The sequence below is a fragment of the Bos taurus genome, chromosome X (genome assembly GCF_002263795.3).
Source record: "Bos taurus isolate L1 Dominette 01449 registration number 42190680 breed Hereford chromosome X, ARS-UCD2.0, whole genome shotgun sequence".
NCBI lineage: Eukaryota > Metazoa > Chordata > Mammalia > Artiodactyla > Bovidae > Bos > Bos taurus.
Window position 1 is genome coordinate 58,469,924 of NC_037357.1, and position 16,663 is coordinate 58,486,586.

Sequence of the window (16,663 nt, forward strand, 5' to 3'; positions counted from 1 at the left end):
TGTAGATTTGGGGCTGAATCAACAACAGTTGGTTAACATTTAGGCTTTCAGGGTTAACAGGAACTGCTGAAGACTCTTCTGGGTATTATGAGGAACAGTGGAAAAAAACAGATACCTGATTATTTCTTTCAGGCTCAGTGCTGACGTTATGGGTTTTAAATCTGTGTTCCTGGCAAACAGTGAAAATGAAAAGAGGCAGGGATTCTGACTGCTCATTTATCACCTCACATCTCTCAACCAACAGGGGGCCTTCTTTATCCTATTTAACCTCTCAGTAGAATATTTGCCTTTCATTTATTCCTCTTTCCAGTCAACTCTTGATTATTCATGTAATAGAGGAAAACATTAATGTGAGTCAGAGAAGACCGCCCCACCTTGGCCTCTCTTCTCTGCCACAGCAGCACAGAGTTCCAGAAATGGAAACCAACCATCAGGAGAGGTAAGGAGGCTGAGCAAGTTGGGGCAGGGCCAAGCAAATTAACATTGTTTCTCTTCCCACTTCTATACCTTCCTTCTAAATGGTCTCTGTTGAGTTCCTTTTCTGGTGCCAGGAGGAGATTGCTGGAAAGGCAATGCCATCTGCTTGGATTAAAGTAAAAATATGGGATTTTTAAAAACTAAAGTATAGCTGGGGGCACGTTGACTGGGATGCTGTTTTCTTCTCTTGTGTCCATTTTGCCTTCAGTCACTGTCTCACATCAGATCACCCAGCCTTCTGATTGGCAACTGGTATTCTCAGTTCAGGGCTTCCCTGGTGGCTCAGCTGGTAAAGAATGTGGCGCAGTGCAGGAGACCTGGGTTCAATCCCTGGGTTGGGAATATCCCCTGGAGAAGGGAATGGCTACCCACTCCAGAATTCTGGCATGGAGAATTCCATGGACTTTATAGTCCATGGGGTCGCAAAGAGTTGGACATGACTGAGTGACTTCACATTCTCAGTTCAGGGGTGGGGACTCAGCTGGCTAGAATTTCCACAGTGGAGTTTTTCAAGGTTTGGTTTTTAAACCATTTGCGTCAGAGTTACCTTGGATGCCTATTAAAAATGTTGATTCCTGTACTCTTCCCCAGGCCTATTTGAGTCCAGGTAAGGGGGAGGGGAGTTGACCTGGGGATATGACTCCAGGTAATATTTGTGCACCCTGAACTTTGAGAATGACTGCTCTGTAAAATGACCTGAGGGGGTTTGGAGGGTGGTTCTGGGAAACTACCACCACTTCCATTTCCCTTACTGTTAGACTGAATGAGTGGGTGGGGGAAGTGCCGCGTTAGACTGAATGAGTGGGTGGGGGAAGTGCGGCATTTGTCCATGTGGAAGTGGGAAGAGGAAGTGTTTTCCTGAGTGCTAATAGGTAAGGATTCTCTACTGAAAGGAAATTGAAGAAAAGTGGAGACACTGACTAAACAGAATTAGATGGCACTTAGCATCTCAATATTTGTTGAATTCCTACCTGAATAGTTGAGAGGTGATTGGGCATGGACACAGGAGTGTTGTGTAGAAGTTACTGACTTGGTTTACATCCATGTTTCTTTTTAATGAGACCACCCTCTTCTCCATTTCTGCCTTGTCTTTATTTAGAGTGGAAGTAGCCAGTCATCTGCCACATATTTGGGGTTTTGTGGTCATTGAAGTGTATGAATAGATGCTACATGGTGCCACTCAATGCTTGTACCTAAGTATAACCCTACTAATCAAAGTGAGGATATTGTGTTTATTTTAAGACAGTGGTTGTAGTGTTCAGTCTTTTTTTTTCAAACACTGGCTCCATGGAGGAAAGCAAGGTCCTGTGTTTCATTGCTTTCCAAGCATTCCCCAACAACTGTTGAATGGGTTTTGTTCCAAAAGTTTCTTTGGAAATCTGTTTAGAATTCAGATTGCATTTTCCCGTGGAAGCAATATTCTTGGGGTTCTGGTTCCCAGACCAGCTGGCAAAAGCCTGTTTAATCTGGAATGGAATGGAAGTAGAGTCCCTCAGCCCCTCAGCAGGATTCCAAACAGTGTGTTTTATTATTTACTTTTGGTTGGGCTGGGTCTCCGTTGCGGTGTGTGGGCTTTCTCTACTTGCAGTGGGGCCGCTCTTTGTTGTGGTGCCTGGGCTTCTCATTGCAGTGGCGTCTCTTGTTGTGGAGCGTGGGTTCTAGGTGCGTGGGCTTCAGTAGTTGCAGCATGCACGTTCAGTAGCTGTGGCACACGAGCTTAGTTGCTCCATGGTATGTGAAATCTTCCCAGACTAGGGATTGAACCTACATCCACTGCATTGGCAGGTGGACTCTTATCTACTGGATTACCAGGCAAGTCTCCCTAACAGTGTTTTTATGGGAAAAAAGCACCAGAGTTTCAGACCTATGATCCTTGGCATATGTTCACACATCCGAGTTGCATTCTCTGAGCAGAATCATGGGGACTTGTGGGAGGGAACAATTCAAAGTCGTTCACATGGCTTCCCAGATCTTGTGTGATCTAGCTTCTGCTCACCCCTCCAGCATCATTTCTTAGGGGTTTCCCCTTGCACTCTATTATCTAGGCAAAAGGAGCTGCTTTGGGTTCACTGAATATGTTTTTGTAACCTCTGGGCCACTGAACCCTTCCTTACCCACACTCTTCCTTCTGCAACCTCCTTCCCTCACCTACTGCCCAGTGGTGGCTTTGTTACAGGCTCTCAGAATTCTGATCATAGGTTTTAATTCATGTGTTTTATGTCACTTCTTTTCCCTCTTGCCAGACAAAATGCTCCACAGAAGCCAAGACCATATCTTGGTTAACTTGCTGTTGTTTCCCCAGCACTTAGATTGGGGTCTGGCAGGAGGTGGTTTCTTCAGAATATAGCAGGTTGAATGAATGATTTAGCCCAGACCCTCTCAACCTTTTTGTAGCTGCTGTACCCATGTTAGATCTTCGTGTGCTCAACAGATTAAGCTGAGGCCTGCGTCAATAAGAAGATAATATTTGAGTTGTGTAGAATTTGTAACTGCTGTATCCATAGCTCACCTCTGCCCTCCAATCCAAGAAAGCATATGAAAGCGTCTACATCAGCTTCAATTCTTCCTTATAACATGGCAAAAAGCATTTTGCAAGTGAGCTAGAGGAGGGATAAGATACAGATGAATAGATGTGTAAATAATTTGCCAACTTCAGTACTCTTATTCATCATAAATCACTTGCCTCACCTCTCTTTGCCTGCTGAGACATACCCATGGGCAGCTACGTGGTTCTGAGAAGCACAGATCTGGTCCAGTGCTGATGTGGGCTTTGAGATTGAGAAAGGGCCAGTCTTTTGCCTGAGTCCGTCCTTTAGTTAGCAGTTGTTCTGAGAATAGAATCTAAGGCCTTTGACTCCCAGGCCATTATATCTTCTTGCAGAGGTATCCGTTCTATGAATAGAGTCTGCATGCATTGAAACAACTTCCCCTTCTGTGGATATTCCAGGGAGTCTCGAATCACTTGACCAGGATCACGGCTGGTGATAGACTGAGGGAAGCAGAAGGGTGAAGGAATGCAAAAAGTACATTCTCTAATTTCAGTTTGGTTCATTAATGTGAGGCCTGGGGAGAGGGCAGGGAGTCCAACTTACCCAAGGCACTGCTTATGCAATTGAGACTTAACAGATGGCTCTTTATTATGCTAGGATTGCACATCTGCAGAGTATAGAACATGACTGAATGCTCAGTGGGTATTTCTTGATTATGAGATTTGCTGAAATCACTCTGCTGGTGTGATGATAATACCATTTAGGACTCTTTATATCATTGAGCATTTAATTGGTAAGCATGTGGTTTGATAAATGAGGTGGTGGTTGTTGCTGTTATTACTTTTATTACTTTTAAGGAGCTCCTATAGAGCTAGAAGGAGCCTTTTGGCCATTTGGTTTGGGCCCTGTGTCATCTGTTAAGAATTGCATAGGGACCTTAATGCTGTTTGTACTTCTGGTTATGATTCTTGTGTGTTTCTTCTGCTCAGAATAGAATTTGCCATAGGACTGAGTGAAAGGAAACAGCCTAATGGGTCACACTAAGTAAACTTCACATAGGTAAAGTTCAAAGGAATTTAGTTTTCCCATCTGCTGGTCCCTGGAGAGGAAGGGAAAGCAGGGCTTTTCCAGGTGTAAGCCTGCGATCCAAGGTTGGATTCTTATGGAAGCTATGTGGCTGGTTGGAGAGGGCAGCGTAGCTCATTTCCCACCTACCTTCCTGTAGGACACACTCCAGGAGTCTACCATCAGGCTGAGTATTTCTCCCTGGTGAAGAAGACCGCTAACAGGTGGCTAATTAAAAATATCATAAACCCTAAAGCCAACCTCAGAGACTTGTGAGAGGTTACGCCTTCTTCCACCAGGCCACGCAAAGTCCTTGGAGACTGGCAGGCCAATAGCATAATGAATGTCATTCCCTACACCACTTTAAGAAAAGGTAGCACATAGTTTTGTAGTCCTTCAAATTGTCAGTATTTTGCTCCATCATGGTTTTGTTTCCACACCTCTTCTTTAATGTCACTGAATAAACTCTCATTTGTCTGTCTGACTGTCTGGACTGAGGGAAATAGAATGAGCCTAGAAGGGCCATTCTTGAAGCCATGCATCACCAAATTCTGGGCTGTTTGCATATGCCTCAGTTTCTCCTTGTGACGTGATAAAAAGTGGTTTTGGTTTTAGGTAACAATGCAAAGCTTCCTGGAGTGAACCAAATGTGGAAAGTGTTTTAATTTGAGGCAGTTTTCAGAAAAGAACCTCTTCTGGTAAAGAAAGACTCCCTTTTCCTTTTTTTTTTTTTTTTTTCTTTTCTTTCTTCCTCTTTTTTTTTTTTTTCATTTATGCCTCATCACATTTTGTCCAATTTCAGCTCATCGCAGGCTGTATTTTCTTTTTGATTTCTGCTTTCCAGAATAGCCCCTGAGTGCAAAAAGGGAACAAAAGGCCAACTCCTTGGCTTTCAATTTGCAGCATCCCCAGCCGTTTCATCCATCTCAGTGCTCCCCTAGTTGGGAACAAAACCCGAGCTCCACGGTCAGAACACATACAGAGGAAGAACATTTTTTTCAAACTCCAAGCCCATGCGGATTTCATGTTTCATTGTCACACTGATTCGCAATACAGGGTCAGGTGCAGGTAGGGAAGCAAGAGAGGACCTGGAGGAAAAAAATTGGCTTGCAACCTTCGCCAAAGCAGACATTCCCATCGTCAAAGCAGACATTCCCATTTGGGGGTCAGAAGTTCAATTAAGAAGAAAGCGTACTCTTAAGGGTTTCATTTGCTAATCCAGGGCTGCTTTCCTTCTTGAGAGCTTGTGTGTCAAGGTACCCAGCCTGGAAGATGCAGCAGGAGTTTGATGTGCTGCCTGGTTGGGCACCAGCTCAGACTCCATGCCTTTTGTTCTCTAGTTTCCTGTCAATTCTTCAGTGTCTACTTTTCCTCTTCTGCCTCCTTTGGTTGCAAATCACAGACCTATCTCTTTGTGCTCCGAGCTTGTTGTCTTGGTTACAGACTTCTTTGGCCTGCCTTTTTTTTTTTTTTTTTTGAGGGGAATATACTGCTGAAAGAAGACTTTTAAAAATAGCGACTGAGGGCTCTTAAAAAATACTAAGGTATCAGCAGTGGGTAGAACTGGGGTTTGCAAACCTGGTTGTACTTTGAAATCACCTGGAGTGCTCTGAAATGCTGCTTAGGCCCCAGGCTCAACCAGCTGAGTCAAGATTTAGGGGACTGAGCCTCAGGAATTGGGATTTTATTTTCAGTTAACTGGCTAGGAGATCCTAATGTGCATTCAGCATTTAGAACTATTAAGGTTTTTCTTTCTTAAATTGAAGTATTGTTGATTTCCAGTGTTTCACGTGTACAGTAAAGTGATTCAGTTATACAGATTTATGTATTTTTCAGATCCTTTCTGAAGGATGGTAGCTCAGCTGGTAAAGAATCCGCCTGCAATGCAGGAGACCCTGGTTTGATTCCTAGGTTGGGAAGATCCCCTGGAGAGGGGATAGGCTACCCACTCCAGTATTCTTGGGCTTCCCTGATGGCTCAGACCGTAAAGAATCCGCCTGCAATGCAGGAGACCTCGGCCCAATCCCTGGGTTGGGAAGATCTGGAGAAGGGGATGGCAATCCACTACAGTATTCTTGCCTGGAAAATTCCATGAACAGAGGAGCCTGGTGAGCTACAGTCCATGAGGTTGCAAAGAGTCAGACACGACTAAGCGACTTTGACTTCACTCTCCATTATAGGTTATTATAAGATATTGAATTTAGTTCCTTGTGCTATACAGTAAATCCTTGTCGGTTATCTATTTTGTATATAATAGTGTGTGTATTTTAATCCCAAATTCCTAATTTATTCCTCCATCACCCATTCCTCCTTCAGTTTAGTTCAGTTCAGTCGCTCAGTAACATCTGATTCTTTGCAACCCCATGGACTGCAGCACACCAGGGCTCCCTGTCCATCACCAACTCCCAGAGTTTATTCCAACTCATGTCCATTGAGTTGGTGATGCCATCCAACCATCTCATCCTCTGTCGTCCCCTTCTCCTCCTGCCTTCAAACTTTCCCAGCATCAGGGTCCTTTCAAATGAGTCAGTCCCTTGCATCAGGTGGCCAAAGTATTGGAGTTTCAGCTTCAGCGTCAGTCCTGCCAATGAATATTCAGGACTGATTTTCTTTAGAATGGACTGATTGGATCTCCTTGCAGTCCAAGGGACTCTCAAGAGTCTTCTCCAACACCACAGTTCAAAAGCATCAATTCTTTGGTGCTCAGCTTTCTTTATAGTCCAACCCACATCCATATATGACTATTGGAAAAACCATAGCTTTGATTAGATGGACTTTTGTTGGCAAAATAATGTCTCTGCTTTCTAATGCCTCTGCATTCCCCCTTGGTATCCATAAATTTGTTTTCAGTCTGTGTATTTGTTTATATTTTATAAATAAGTTCGTTTGTATCATTAGAACCATTGAGTTTTAACAGCAAAGCCAAACAGTTGGGTTTTGGACTGTCTTAGACAGGTGAGGCGGAGAAGGCAATGGCACCCCACTCCAGTACTCTTGCCTGGAGAATCCCATGGATGGAGGAGCCTGGTGGGCTGCAGTCCATGGGGTCGCTAAGAGTCGGACACAACTGAGCGACTTCACTTTCACTTCTCAATTTCATGCATTGGAGAAGGAAATGGCAACCCACTCTAGTGTTCTTGCCTGGAGAATCCCAGGGACGGGGGAGCCTGGTGGGCTACCGTCTATGGGGTCTCACAGAGTCGGACACAACTGAAGCGACTTAGCAGCAGCAGCAGCAGCAGATAGGTAAGGAGAATATCATCAACTTTTCTGTGCCTTAGTTTTTTCTACTTAGGAGAGCAACCCGTAAAGCTTGAGGAGCTAAAGAACCTAACTAACCGCCATGTCATTACTGTCACATACAAAAGAGTGGCACCTTTGCTTCAAAAAAATATATCCAATTATCCAGCTGGCTTCATGTCTGGGCCATAACAGTGGCTTGAGGTAGTCTCGAGGATTAAAATAAATCTTTCCAGTTGCTTGAAGAAGGAGCTTACCTATGGGGAGGCACAGCAATTTCACTTTCCTCCAGTATTTTTCCCTGGAGAATTCCTTGGACAGAGGAGCCCGACAGGCTACAGTCCATGGGGTTGCAAAGACTCAGACATGACTTAGCAAGTAAACAACAGCAACAACATAAAGGCAATGCCACGCCTATGATCCAAACCTGAAACATTGCAAGAATATGACATGTAGCAAACAAAAGTCCCCTAGTTGTCTCTCTCATCATCAGCGTGTGTTTCCTTCAGATTTTATGTTTGATTGGTTGTTATTGAAAAACCCAAATAATTTGAAAGGAATAGAAGGGCATGTATAATTTCCTCCAACCCCTGACCCCTAATCTGTTACTTTTTCTCCCCAGAAACAAACCAACATTACCAGTTTCTTGGAAATCTTGAGAGGCATTTATGCATAAACAAGACTTGAATATTTTAAAGTGATTTTTTTGATTAGGTAATCAGGTCTATCCACCTACCAGAGACATCTGTTTGTTTCATTTATTCATTCAACAAGTATCTGATGAGCATCTTGAATGTTCCAGGCATTATGTCAGTTTCTGGATCTATAACAAGGACCGGCACACAGCCACTGCCCTCCAGGACCTTACAGTCTAGCAGGGAAGATTGTCATTTAACACAGGATGGCAACCCACTCCAGTATTCTTGCTTGGAGAATTCCATGGACAGAGGAGCCTGGCAGGCTACCCATGGGGTCGCAAAGAGTAGGACATGACTGAGGTGACTTAGCATGCACGCATGCACTATCAAATGAGAAATGGTGACAAATGTGAAGGAAAAGAACATTTTACATGTGTCACTTCCAAAACAGTGGTTGGTAGAGTCCCCTTCCCCAGCTTTCTAATATGGAGGTGTGGATGATAGACTGGAGGCAAAGACGTAAACTGCCACCTTTATTCTTGCTGGAAGTTTTCTTCTTTCTTGACAAAATTTTCATCTGACAAAATGTCCTGCTGATTGTTGGGGTAATCTACCAGCCAGCTTTATATTTATACTTGGTTGATAGTGCTGGCAGTGTGCTAGATCAGACTCTTTGTCCGACATTCTGAACTGCTTGCAGACAGGAACTACGCCTTGTATCTCTGTGTGTGCTCCGAATCCCAGCGTGGACAAACTAATGCAGACTTCAGGTGGTAGGTCCTTTTATTACAGTCTCATTTTATACCTTAGCAGTGCTTCAAGTGGTATGTATTCTCGTTTCCATTTTTAAAGATGAGAAAACAGGTTTAATGAAGGGTGTGTGTGTGTGTGTGTGTGTGTGTGTGTGTGAGAGAGAGAGAGAGAGAGAGAGAGTTAGTGTAAAGCTCTCTTCTTTAAAAATACTCCTGTCCGCCCCCCACCCCTCGCCGCTGCCAAAATCCATGACCATAGTCACATAACTTCTCAGTGGCTGTGACCCTGATACAGTTGGTTCCCTTCCTTCAGGGAACTGGATGCCACCCAGCCCTTTCACAGATTGGCCTAGGCTCTGTTCCTTCCAGGTTGTCTGGATGAGTTTTAAGACAACCAGGTTATCCATCCTATTCTAAAAGTTTCTGGGATTGAGGTCAAGGTAGCAGTGTTATCCTGCCCTAAATGAGTCAGAGGAAGAGGACTCCCGTGGCTCCCCCAATGGGTCATGTCTTTCTGTACTCACTGCCCTTCTTCCCTGCTCTTCCAGCTTGTGTCTTGGGCTGGGCTCTGGCCAGGGAACAGAGTTAGCCTTGCATACGTATCCTGGGGGAGCATTTCTGTGTCTGACGTGGTGTTAGGCACTATGGGGAGTGGTGGCAGATGAAGATCTTCAAAAGACAAAGCGGGAGACAAAAGGTAAGATTGGCTACAAACAAAATCTTTGGAACTAGACAGTTCTGATTCAAGGCCTGACTTTTCCTTATTTAGTTGTGTGACCTTAGGCAAGTACTTAACCTTTCCTTAGCTCAGTTTCCTCATGTTTAAACAGAGGTGGAGTAGGGTGTGGTGGGGAACTGCACTTACCTCACAGGATTGCTATGAGGAATACATGAATATGGGGCTTCCCACGTGTATTAGTGCTAAAGAATCCGCCTGTCAATGCAGGAGATGTGAGTTTAATCCCTGGGTTTGGAGGATCCCCTGGAGGAGGAGATGGTAACCCACTCCAGTATTCTTGCCTGAAAAATCCCGTGGACTGCGGAGCCCGGTGGGCTGCAGTCCATGGGGTTGCAAGAGTTGAACATGACTTGGGTGAATGAGCATGGGCGCACTCACACACATGCACAAATATAGTGTTAGGCATCTAGTGAATCACTCAGTAAGGAATAGCTGCTGCCATTATTATTATTAATATCATTGTCATTGTCATCATTATCACTACTACTAATTACAACAGAAAGGAATGATCAGTGTATAGTACCAGTATGTGCAAATAGCTTTCAGAAAAGGAATGATCAGTTGGGGTAGATGTTATTCAGGAACTCTCTGGAGGAGATAGAAGAAGTGGAATGAAATATGCCAGGAAGGGCAAATATGAAAGTGGAAGGCTGAACTAAACTGGAGTGGGGACAAAAAGAAGGAAGAAACCCAATATCTGGCATACTTGGACTCCGCTACTAGCTCACTTGTCTTTCCAGCCATTTTTGCCGCCATGTAGGCATGCTTTATTACTACTTGCCGTCAGAGGGGGACTTGTTGCCGGCTGCTCTGGCTGGGATTTAGAAGGTGTCTGTGCCCTTGTGAGTCTGAGTGAACTCCGGGAGTTGGTGATGGACAGGGAGGCCTGGCGTGCTGCGACTCATGGGGTCGCAAAGAGCTGGACACGACTGAGCGACTGATCTGATCTGATCTGATCTGTGCCATTGTGGCACAGTTGACCTGGGTCCTAAGTCTGCAACATGATTGGTAGGTTTAAAGCCTAGTTTTTATCAGCTTCCCTAAGCGTGTTGGTTTCACACTCCCCAACTTTACAAAAGACTGCTTGATTAACCACAAGGCAGATGAATGGATTGATGATGGGAGAGAGATCTGTATAGACACATAACACTTGTGTCTATCAGCCTGGTCATACCCTTCCTGAAAGCAAGGTTCCTGAAGCCAAATTACACAGGGGCTTGATAACCTAAAATCAGAACATAACAGAATTGAAGGGTCTTACCAGAGAGACCATGTAGGTACATCACACCTTTGTATTGACAAGAACATGGGTCCTTTTCTCTTTCCACTGCTGGAAAAAACATCAATGATGGTTTTTCTCTTGGATGTTTCTGTTTTGTAATTCCATACAAACACTGTGTGTGCTAAGACCATGTTATTCTCCTGAGTTCCTTTTTCATCTTCCTCATAAGATTTGGAAAATACCCACTTCTCGCCAGCAGTACAGTTAGAGTCATTTCTTCTCATTGAGTGCTCTTTTTGACTTTGCTTCCAAATTCTGGATGTTTCCAAGCAGGGCCACCACGAATGGCTATGCACTGCACAACCCTAGGAGAGGGTGCCATTCACATAGACTAGAATTGAATGGCGCCACTAGGGTTGTGCAGTGCACAACCTACACACCTATACTCGGTGGCCCTGGCATAATGCAACGCCAGCTTGCTTCATCTCCAGAAGGTTTTCGGGAGAAGTAGAGACTAGCAGTTTGGAACCATTCTCAGGAACTTAGTAAAGGGGTCTTGAAGCTGTGAACTGCTGCTTTAACTAGGAAAAGAAGAGAGAAGTGCAGTTATGGCTTCGAGAGGATTATCATCTGGAAGTGGGAACCATCATGTGGAAGGATTACTTACCTTCATTCTTACAGTAAATAAAGTTCTGAAGGCCTACTATATGTGGGTTGAAGGATGGGAAAATATTTGCATAGGAGGGAGCATTTGAACAGGGTCTTGTATAAAACAGAATATGTATTAATAAATATGAATTGTGAGGAGAGAGTTCCAGGGAAAAGGACCAGCAAGGGGAAAGACAAACTGCATGGGGTATATGGATAGTGGTAAATAATTCAGTTTGGTTTGATAGAAAGGCTCGTGAAAAAGGATAGTGAACAATAAAGCTGGTTGTTAGGTGGGGGAAGTCAAATGAGGATGGGGAAGGGGAGGGACTGGAATGCCTAATTAAGGAGTTTGGACTTTATTCAACAAGGAATAAGGAGCCATCTGAGGTTTTTTTAAAAAATAGTTTATTGAGATATACTTCATTATCATATAGTTCATCCACTTAAAGTGTTTAATCAGTGATTTTTAGTATATTCACAGGTATGTGTACCCATTTCCACAGTCAAATTAGAACATTTTCATCAACTCAAAAAGAAGCTCCATACCATTTAGCCATCACTCCCCTACCTGTTCTACCATGCCCCCATGCCTAAGGAATGACTGCTCTGCTTTCTGCTTCTATATACTTGCCTATTATGGACATTTTGGAGATGGAGTCATATAATATATAGTCTACTTTGACTGGCTTCTTTTTCTTAGTATAATGTTTTTAAGGTTCATCCATGTCATAGCATGTGTAAGAACTTCATTCCTTTCTATGATCAAACAATATTCCATTGTATAGGTATACCGCATTTCGTTTATCTGTTCGTTCATCCACTGATGAGTATTTGGGTGGTTTCCACCTTCTGGCTATTATGAGTAATGCTGCTACGAACATCCATGTATCTATGTATAAGTTTTTTTTTCCCCAATTTATTTGGCTACACCAGGTCTTTGTTGCTGCATGTGGGATCTTAGTTCTCTGACCAGGAATTGAACCCAGGCCCCCTGCATTGGGAGTACAGAGTCTTAGCCACTGGACCACCAGGGAAGTCCCCATGTATATATTTTTCTGTGAACATTTCTCTTGGGATGTATATAGGAGTAGACTCACTGGGTCCTATGATAACTCTGTGTTTAACTTTTTGAGGAACTGCCAAACTGTTTTCGCATATTGGGGCACCATGTTCCATCCTAACTTGCAGTGTATGAGGTTCCCAATTACTCTGCATCATCATGAATACTTGTTGATTGTCTTTTTTATTTTAGCCTTTCTCATGTGTGTGAAGTGGTCTCTCAGTGTAGATTTGATTTCCATTTCCCTAATGACTAATGATTCTGAGTACCTTTTCATGTGCATATTGGCCATTCATGTGTCTTCTTTGGAAGAAATGTCTATTCAAATCCTTAGCCCACTTTTGAACTTGATAGTTTGTCTTTTTATTATTAGAGTTTTGAGAGCTATTTATGTATTCTGCATAATAGAGCCTTGTGAGAGACAAGATTTGCAATAATTTTCTCCTATTCTTTGAGTTGTCTTTTTGCTTTCTTGATAGTATGCTTTGAAGCACAAAGTATTTTAATTTTCATTAAGTCCAGTTTACCTATATTTTGTGGCTCTTGCTTCTGGTGTCACATCTAAGAATCCATTGCCAAATTGGGATCATGAAGGTTTACCATTATGTTTAATTTTAAGACTTCTGTAGTTTTTGCTTTTTTATTTAGGTCTTTGATTGATTTTGTGTTGATTCTGTAAGACGATTGTGAGGTAGGGGTCCAAAGGTCATTCTTATACATGTGGAAATCCAGTTGTCCCAGGACCATTTGTTGAAGAGACTTTGGTCCCCTTGTTGAAAATCAAGTGGGAGGGTTTATTTTGGGATTTGTTTGAATTCTTTCCATTAGTCTACCCTTACGCCAGCACCGCGGTGTCTTTATTACTGTTGCTTTGTAGTAAGTTTTGAAATCAGGTAGTGTGGGTCTTCCTATTTATTCTTCTTTTCAAGATTGCTCTAGCTATTTGGGATACCTTGCAATTCCCTCTGAACTTTAGTGTTAGCTTCTCAGATTGTGTAAGGATGTCAGCTGAGATTTTGCTAGAGATTGTGTTGAATGTATCATCTGAAATTTGTGAGGTGTATAACATGATCAGTGCTCTGTTTTTTTCTTTCTTTTTAGTTTGTTTTTGGCTGCACTAATTGTTTACTGCAGCACACAGGCTCTTCCTTGCTGTGCATGGGCTTTTCTCTAGCTGTGGCAAGAGGGGGTAATTCTAGTTGTGGTGCACGGGCTTCTCATTGAAGTGGCTTCTCTTGTTACAGAAGGTTCTCTTTTTGTGGAACACAGGCTCTAGGGTGCTCAGGCTCAGTAGTTGTGTCACGTGGGCTTAGCTGTCAGATGGGCTTGGTTGCCCCATGGCCTGTGGGATCTTAATTCCTGGACCAGGAATCAAACCCGTGTCCCTAGCAGGTGAATTCCTAAGCACTAGACCACCAGGGAAGTCCCAAGGTTGTGTTTAAGAAGAGGAAACTGGCAACACTGTATGAAATGGAGTGAAGAAGGAGACGCTAGAGGCCTCGAGATCAGATAGGAAAACTGTTGCAGTAGTTGAAGAAAATGAATAGGGACTCACCCTGCTTATTTAACTTATATGCAGAGTACATCATGAGAAATGCTGGGCTGGAAGAAGTACAAGCTGGAATCAAGATTGCCGGGAGAAATATCAATAACCTCAGATATACAGATGACACCACCCTTGTGGCAGAAAGTGAAGAGGAACTCAAAAGCCTCTTGATGAAAGTGAAAGAGGAGAGTGAAAAAGTTGGCTTAAAGCTCAACATTCAGAAAATGAAGATCATGGCATCTGATCCCATTACTTCATGTCAGGTAGATGGGGAAACAGTGGAAACAGTGTCAGACTTTATTTTTTTGGGCTCCAAAATCACTGCAGGTAGTGATTGCAGCCATGAAGTTAAAAGACACTCCTTGGAAGGACAGTTATGACCAACCTAGATACCATATTCAAAAGCAGAGACATTACTTTGCCAACAAAGGTCCATCTAGTCAAGGCTATGGTTATTCCAGTGGTCATGTATGGATGTGAGAGTTGGACTGTGAAGAAAGCTGAGTGCCAAAGAATTGATGCTTTTGAACTGTGGTGTTGGAGAAGACGCTTGAGAGTCCCTTGGACTGCAAGGAGATCCAACCAGTCCATTCTAAAGGAGATCAGTCCTGGGTGTTCACTGGAAGGACTGATGCTGAAGCTGAAACTCCAATACTTTGGCCACCTCATGTGAAGAGTTGACTCATTGGAGAAGACTCTGATGCTGGGAGGGATTGTGGGCAGGAGGAGAAGGGGACGACAGAGGATGAGATGGCTGGATGGCATCACTGACTCAATGGACGTGAGTCTGAGTGAACTCTGGGAGTTGGTGATGGACAGGGAGGCCTGGCGTGCTGTGATTCATGGGGTCACAAAGAGTCGGACACGACTGAGCAACTGAACTGAACTGAAACTAGGAAATGATAACAAGGATAAATTTGATATATACTGAAAAGGTTAAAGTGTCAAGGTGACAGGACTTGGGGAGTGACTACATATTGGGCCTGAGAAAGAGGGGCAGCATCAAAGATAGCTCTGGGGTTTGAGGACAGGCTAATTGATTGGATAATAGTACTTAAAAAAAAAAAAAAAAACTTTGTATTTTATTTTTATTAACATTTTTATTGAAGTGTAGTTGATTTACAATGTTGTGTTAGTTTCTACTATACAGCACAGTGATTCAGTTATCTGTGTGTATACACACACACACACACACATATATAGTTAGGTTCTTTCCATTATAGGTTATTTTTGTTGTTTAGTTGTTATGTCTAATTCTTTGGAACCCCATGTACTTTAGCCTGCCAGGCTCCACTGTCCATGGGATTCTCCAGGCAAGAATACTGGAATGGGTTGCCATTTCCTTTTCCAGGGTATCTTCCCAACCCAGGGATCGAAGCTTCATCTCCTGCTTGAAAGGTGGACTCTTTACCACTGAGCCACCAGGGAAGCCCTTATAGGTTATTACAAGATATTGAATATAGTTCCCTGTGTTATACAGTAGAACCTTGTTTATTTTATAGGTAGTAGTGTTTAAAAACTTTATATTTCAAAATTATCTTCAGTTTACAAAAGAGTTGTAAAGATACCGCAGAGAATTTCTGTATCCCCTTCAATCAGCTTCCCTTGATGTTAATATCTTGTATTCAGTTCAGTTTAGTTCAGTCGCTCAGTTGTGTCTGACTCTTTGCAACCCCATGAATTGCAGCATGCAAGGCCTCCCTGTTCATCACCAACTCCTGGAGTTTACTCAAACTCATGTCCATTGAGTCAGTGATGCCATCCAGCCATCTCATCCTCTGTCGTCCCCTTCTCTTCCTGCCCACAATCCTTCCCAGCATCAGGGTCTTTTCCAATGAGTCAACTCTTTGCATGAGGTGGCCAAAGTATTGGAGTTTCAGCTTCAGCATCAGTCCTTCCAATGAACACTCAAGACTGATCTCCTTTAGGATGGACTGGTTGGATCTCCTTGCAGTCCAAGGGAATCTCAACAGTCTTCTCCAACACCACAGTTTAAAAGCATCAATTCTTTGGCGCTCAGCTTTCTTCACAGTCCAACTCTCACATCCATAACTGGAATAACCATAGCCTTGACTAGACGGACCTTTGTTGGCAAAGTAATGTCTCTGCTTTTGAATATGGTATCTAGGTTGGTCATAACTGTCCTTCCAAGGAGTAAGCGTCTTTTAATTTCATGGCTGCAATCACCATCTGCAGTGATTTTGGAGCCCAAAAAAAGTCTGACACTGTTTCCACTGTTTCCCCATCTATCTGCCATTAAGTGATGGGACCAGATCCAATGATCTTAGTTTTCTGATGTTGAGCTTTAGGCCAACTTTTTCACTCTCCTCTTTCACTTTCATCAAGAGGCTCTTTAGTTCCTCTTCACTTTCTGCCATAAGGGTGGTGTCATCTGCACGTCTGAGGTTATTGATATTTCTTTGTGCTTCTTCCAGCCCAGCGTTTCTCATGACCATGGTAAAATCTTTAAAACTGAGAAATTAGCATTGATACTTGAACTAAGCTATAGACTTTATTCCTATTTCACTGGTTTTTCCCACAGACATCTTTTGTCTGTTCCAGGATGGAATCCAGGATCCCACATTGCATTTGGTTGTTCGGTCGTCTTAGTCTCCTCCATCCATGGCAATTTCTCAGTCTCCATTTTTTATTACCTTGTCAATATTGAAGAGTACTGGGCAGTTACTTTGTAAAGTGTTCTTTATTTGGACTTACCTGATTTTGTTGTTGTTGATTAGATTTAAGTCATTGGGCAGAAATACCCCGGAAGTGATGCCATCCCCT

General features: G+C 43.2%; 1 protein-coding gene and 1 non-coding gene across 22 annotated transcripts in view; both read left to right on the top strand.

The window, feature by feature from the left end:
- The window catches only part of TMEM164 (transmembrane protein 164), a 179,090-nt gene that overhangs the window by 46,300 nt on the left and 116,127 nt on the right, over positions 1 to 16,663 (top strand). The window contains exon 1 of one of the 21 annotated variants that reach the window (XM_005227873.4): positions 9,215 to 9,358. Within the exon in view, the coding sequence (XP_005227930.1) occupies positions 9,323 to 9,358 (36 nt within the window). The 5' untranslated portion in view covers positions 9,215 to 9,322. 21 annotated transcript variants of the gene reach the window in all.
- Positions 10,963 to 11,060, top strand: MIR652 (microRNA mir-652). Its single transcript, NR_107726.1, has one exon. It is a non-coding gene; the product is annotated as a microRNA mir-652 (primary transcript).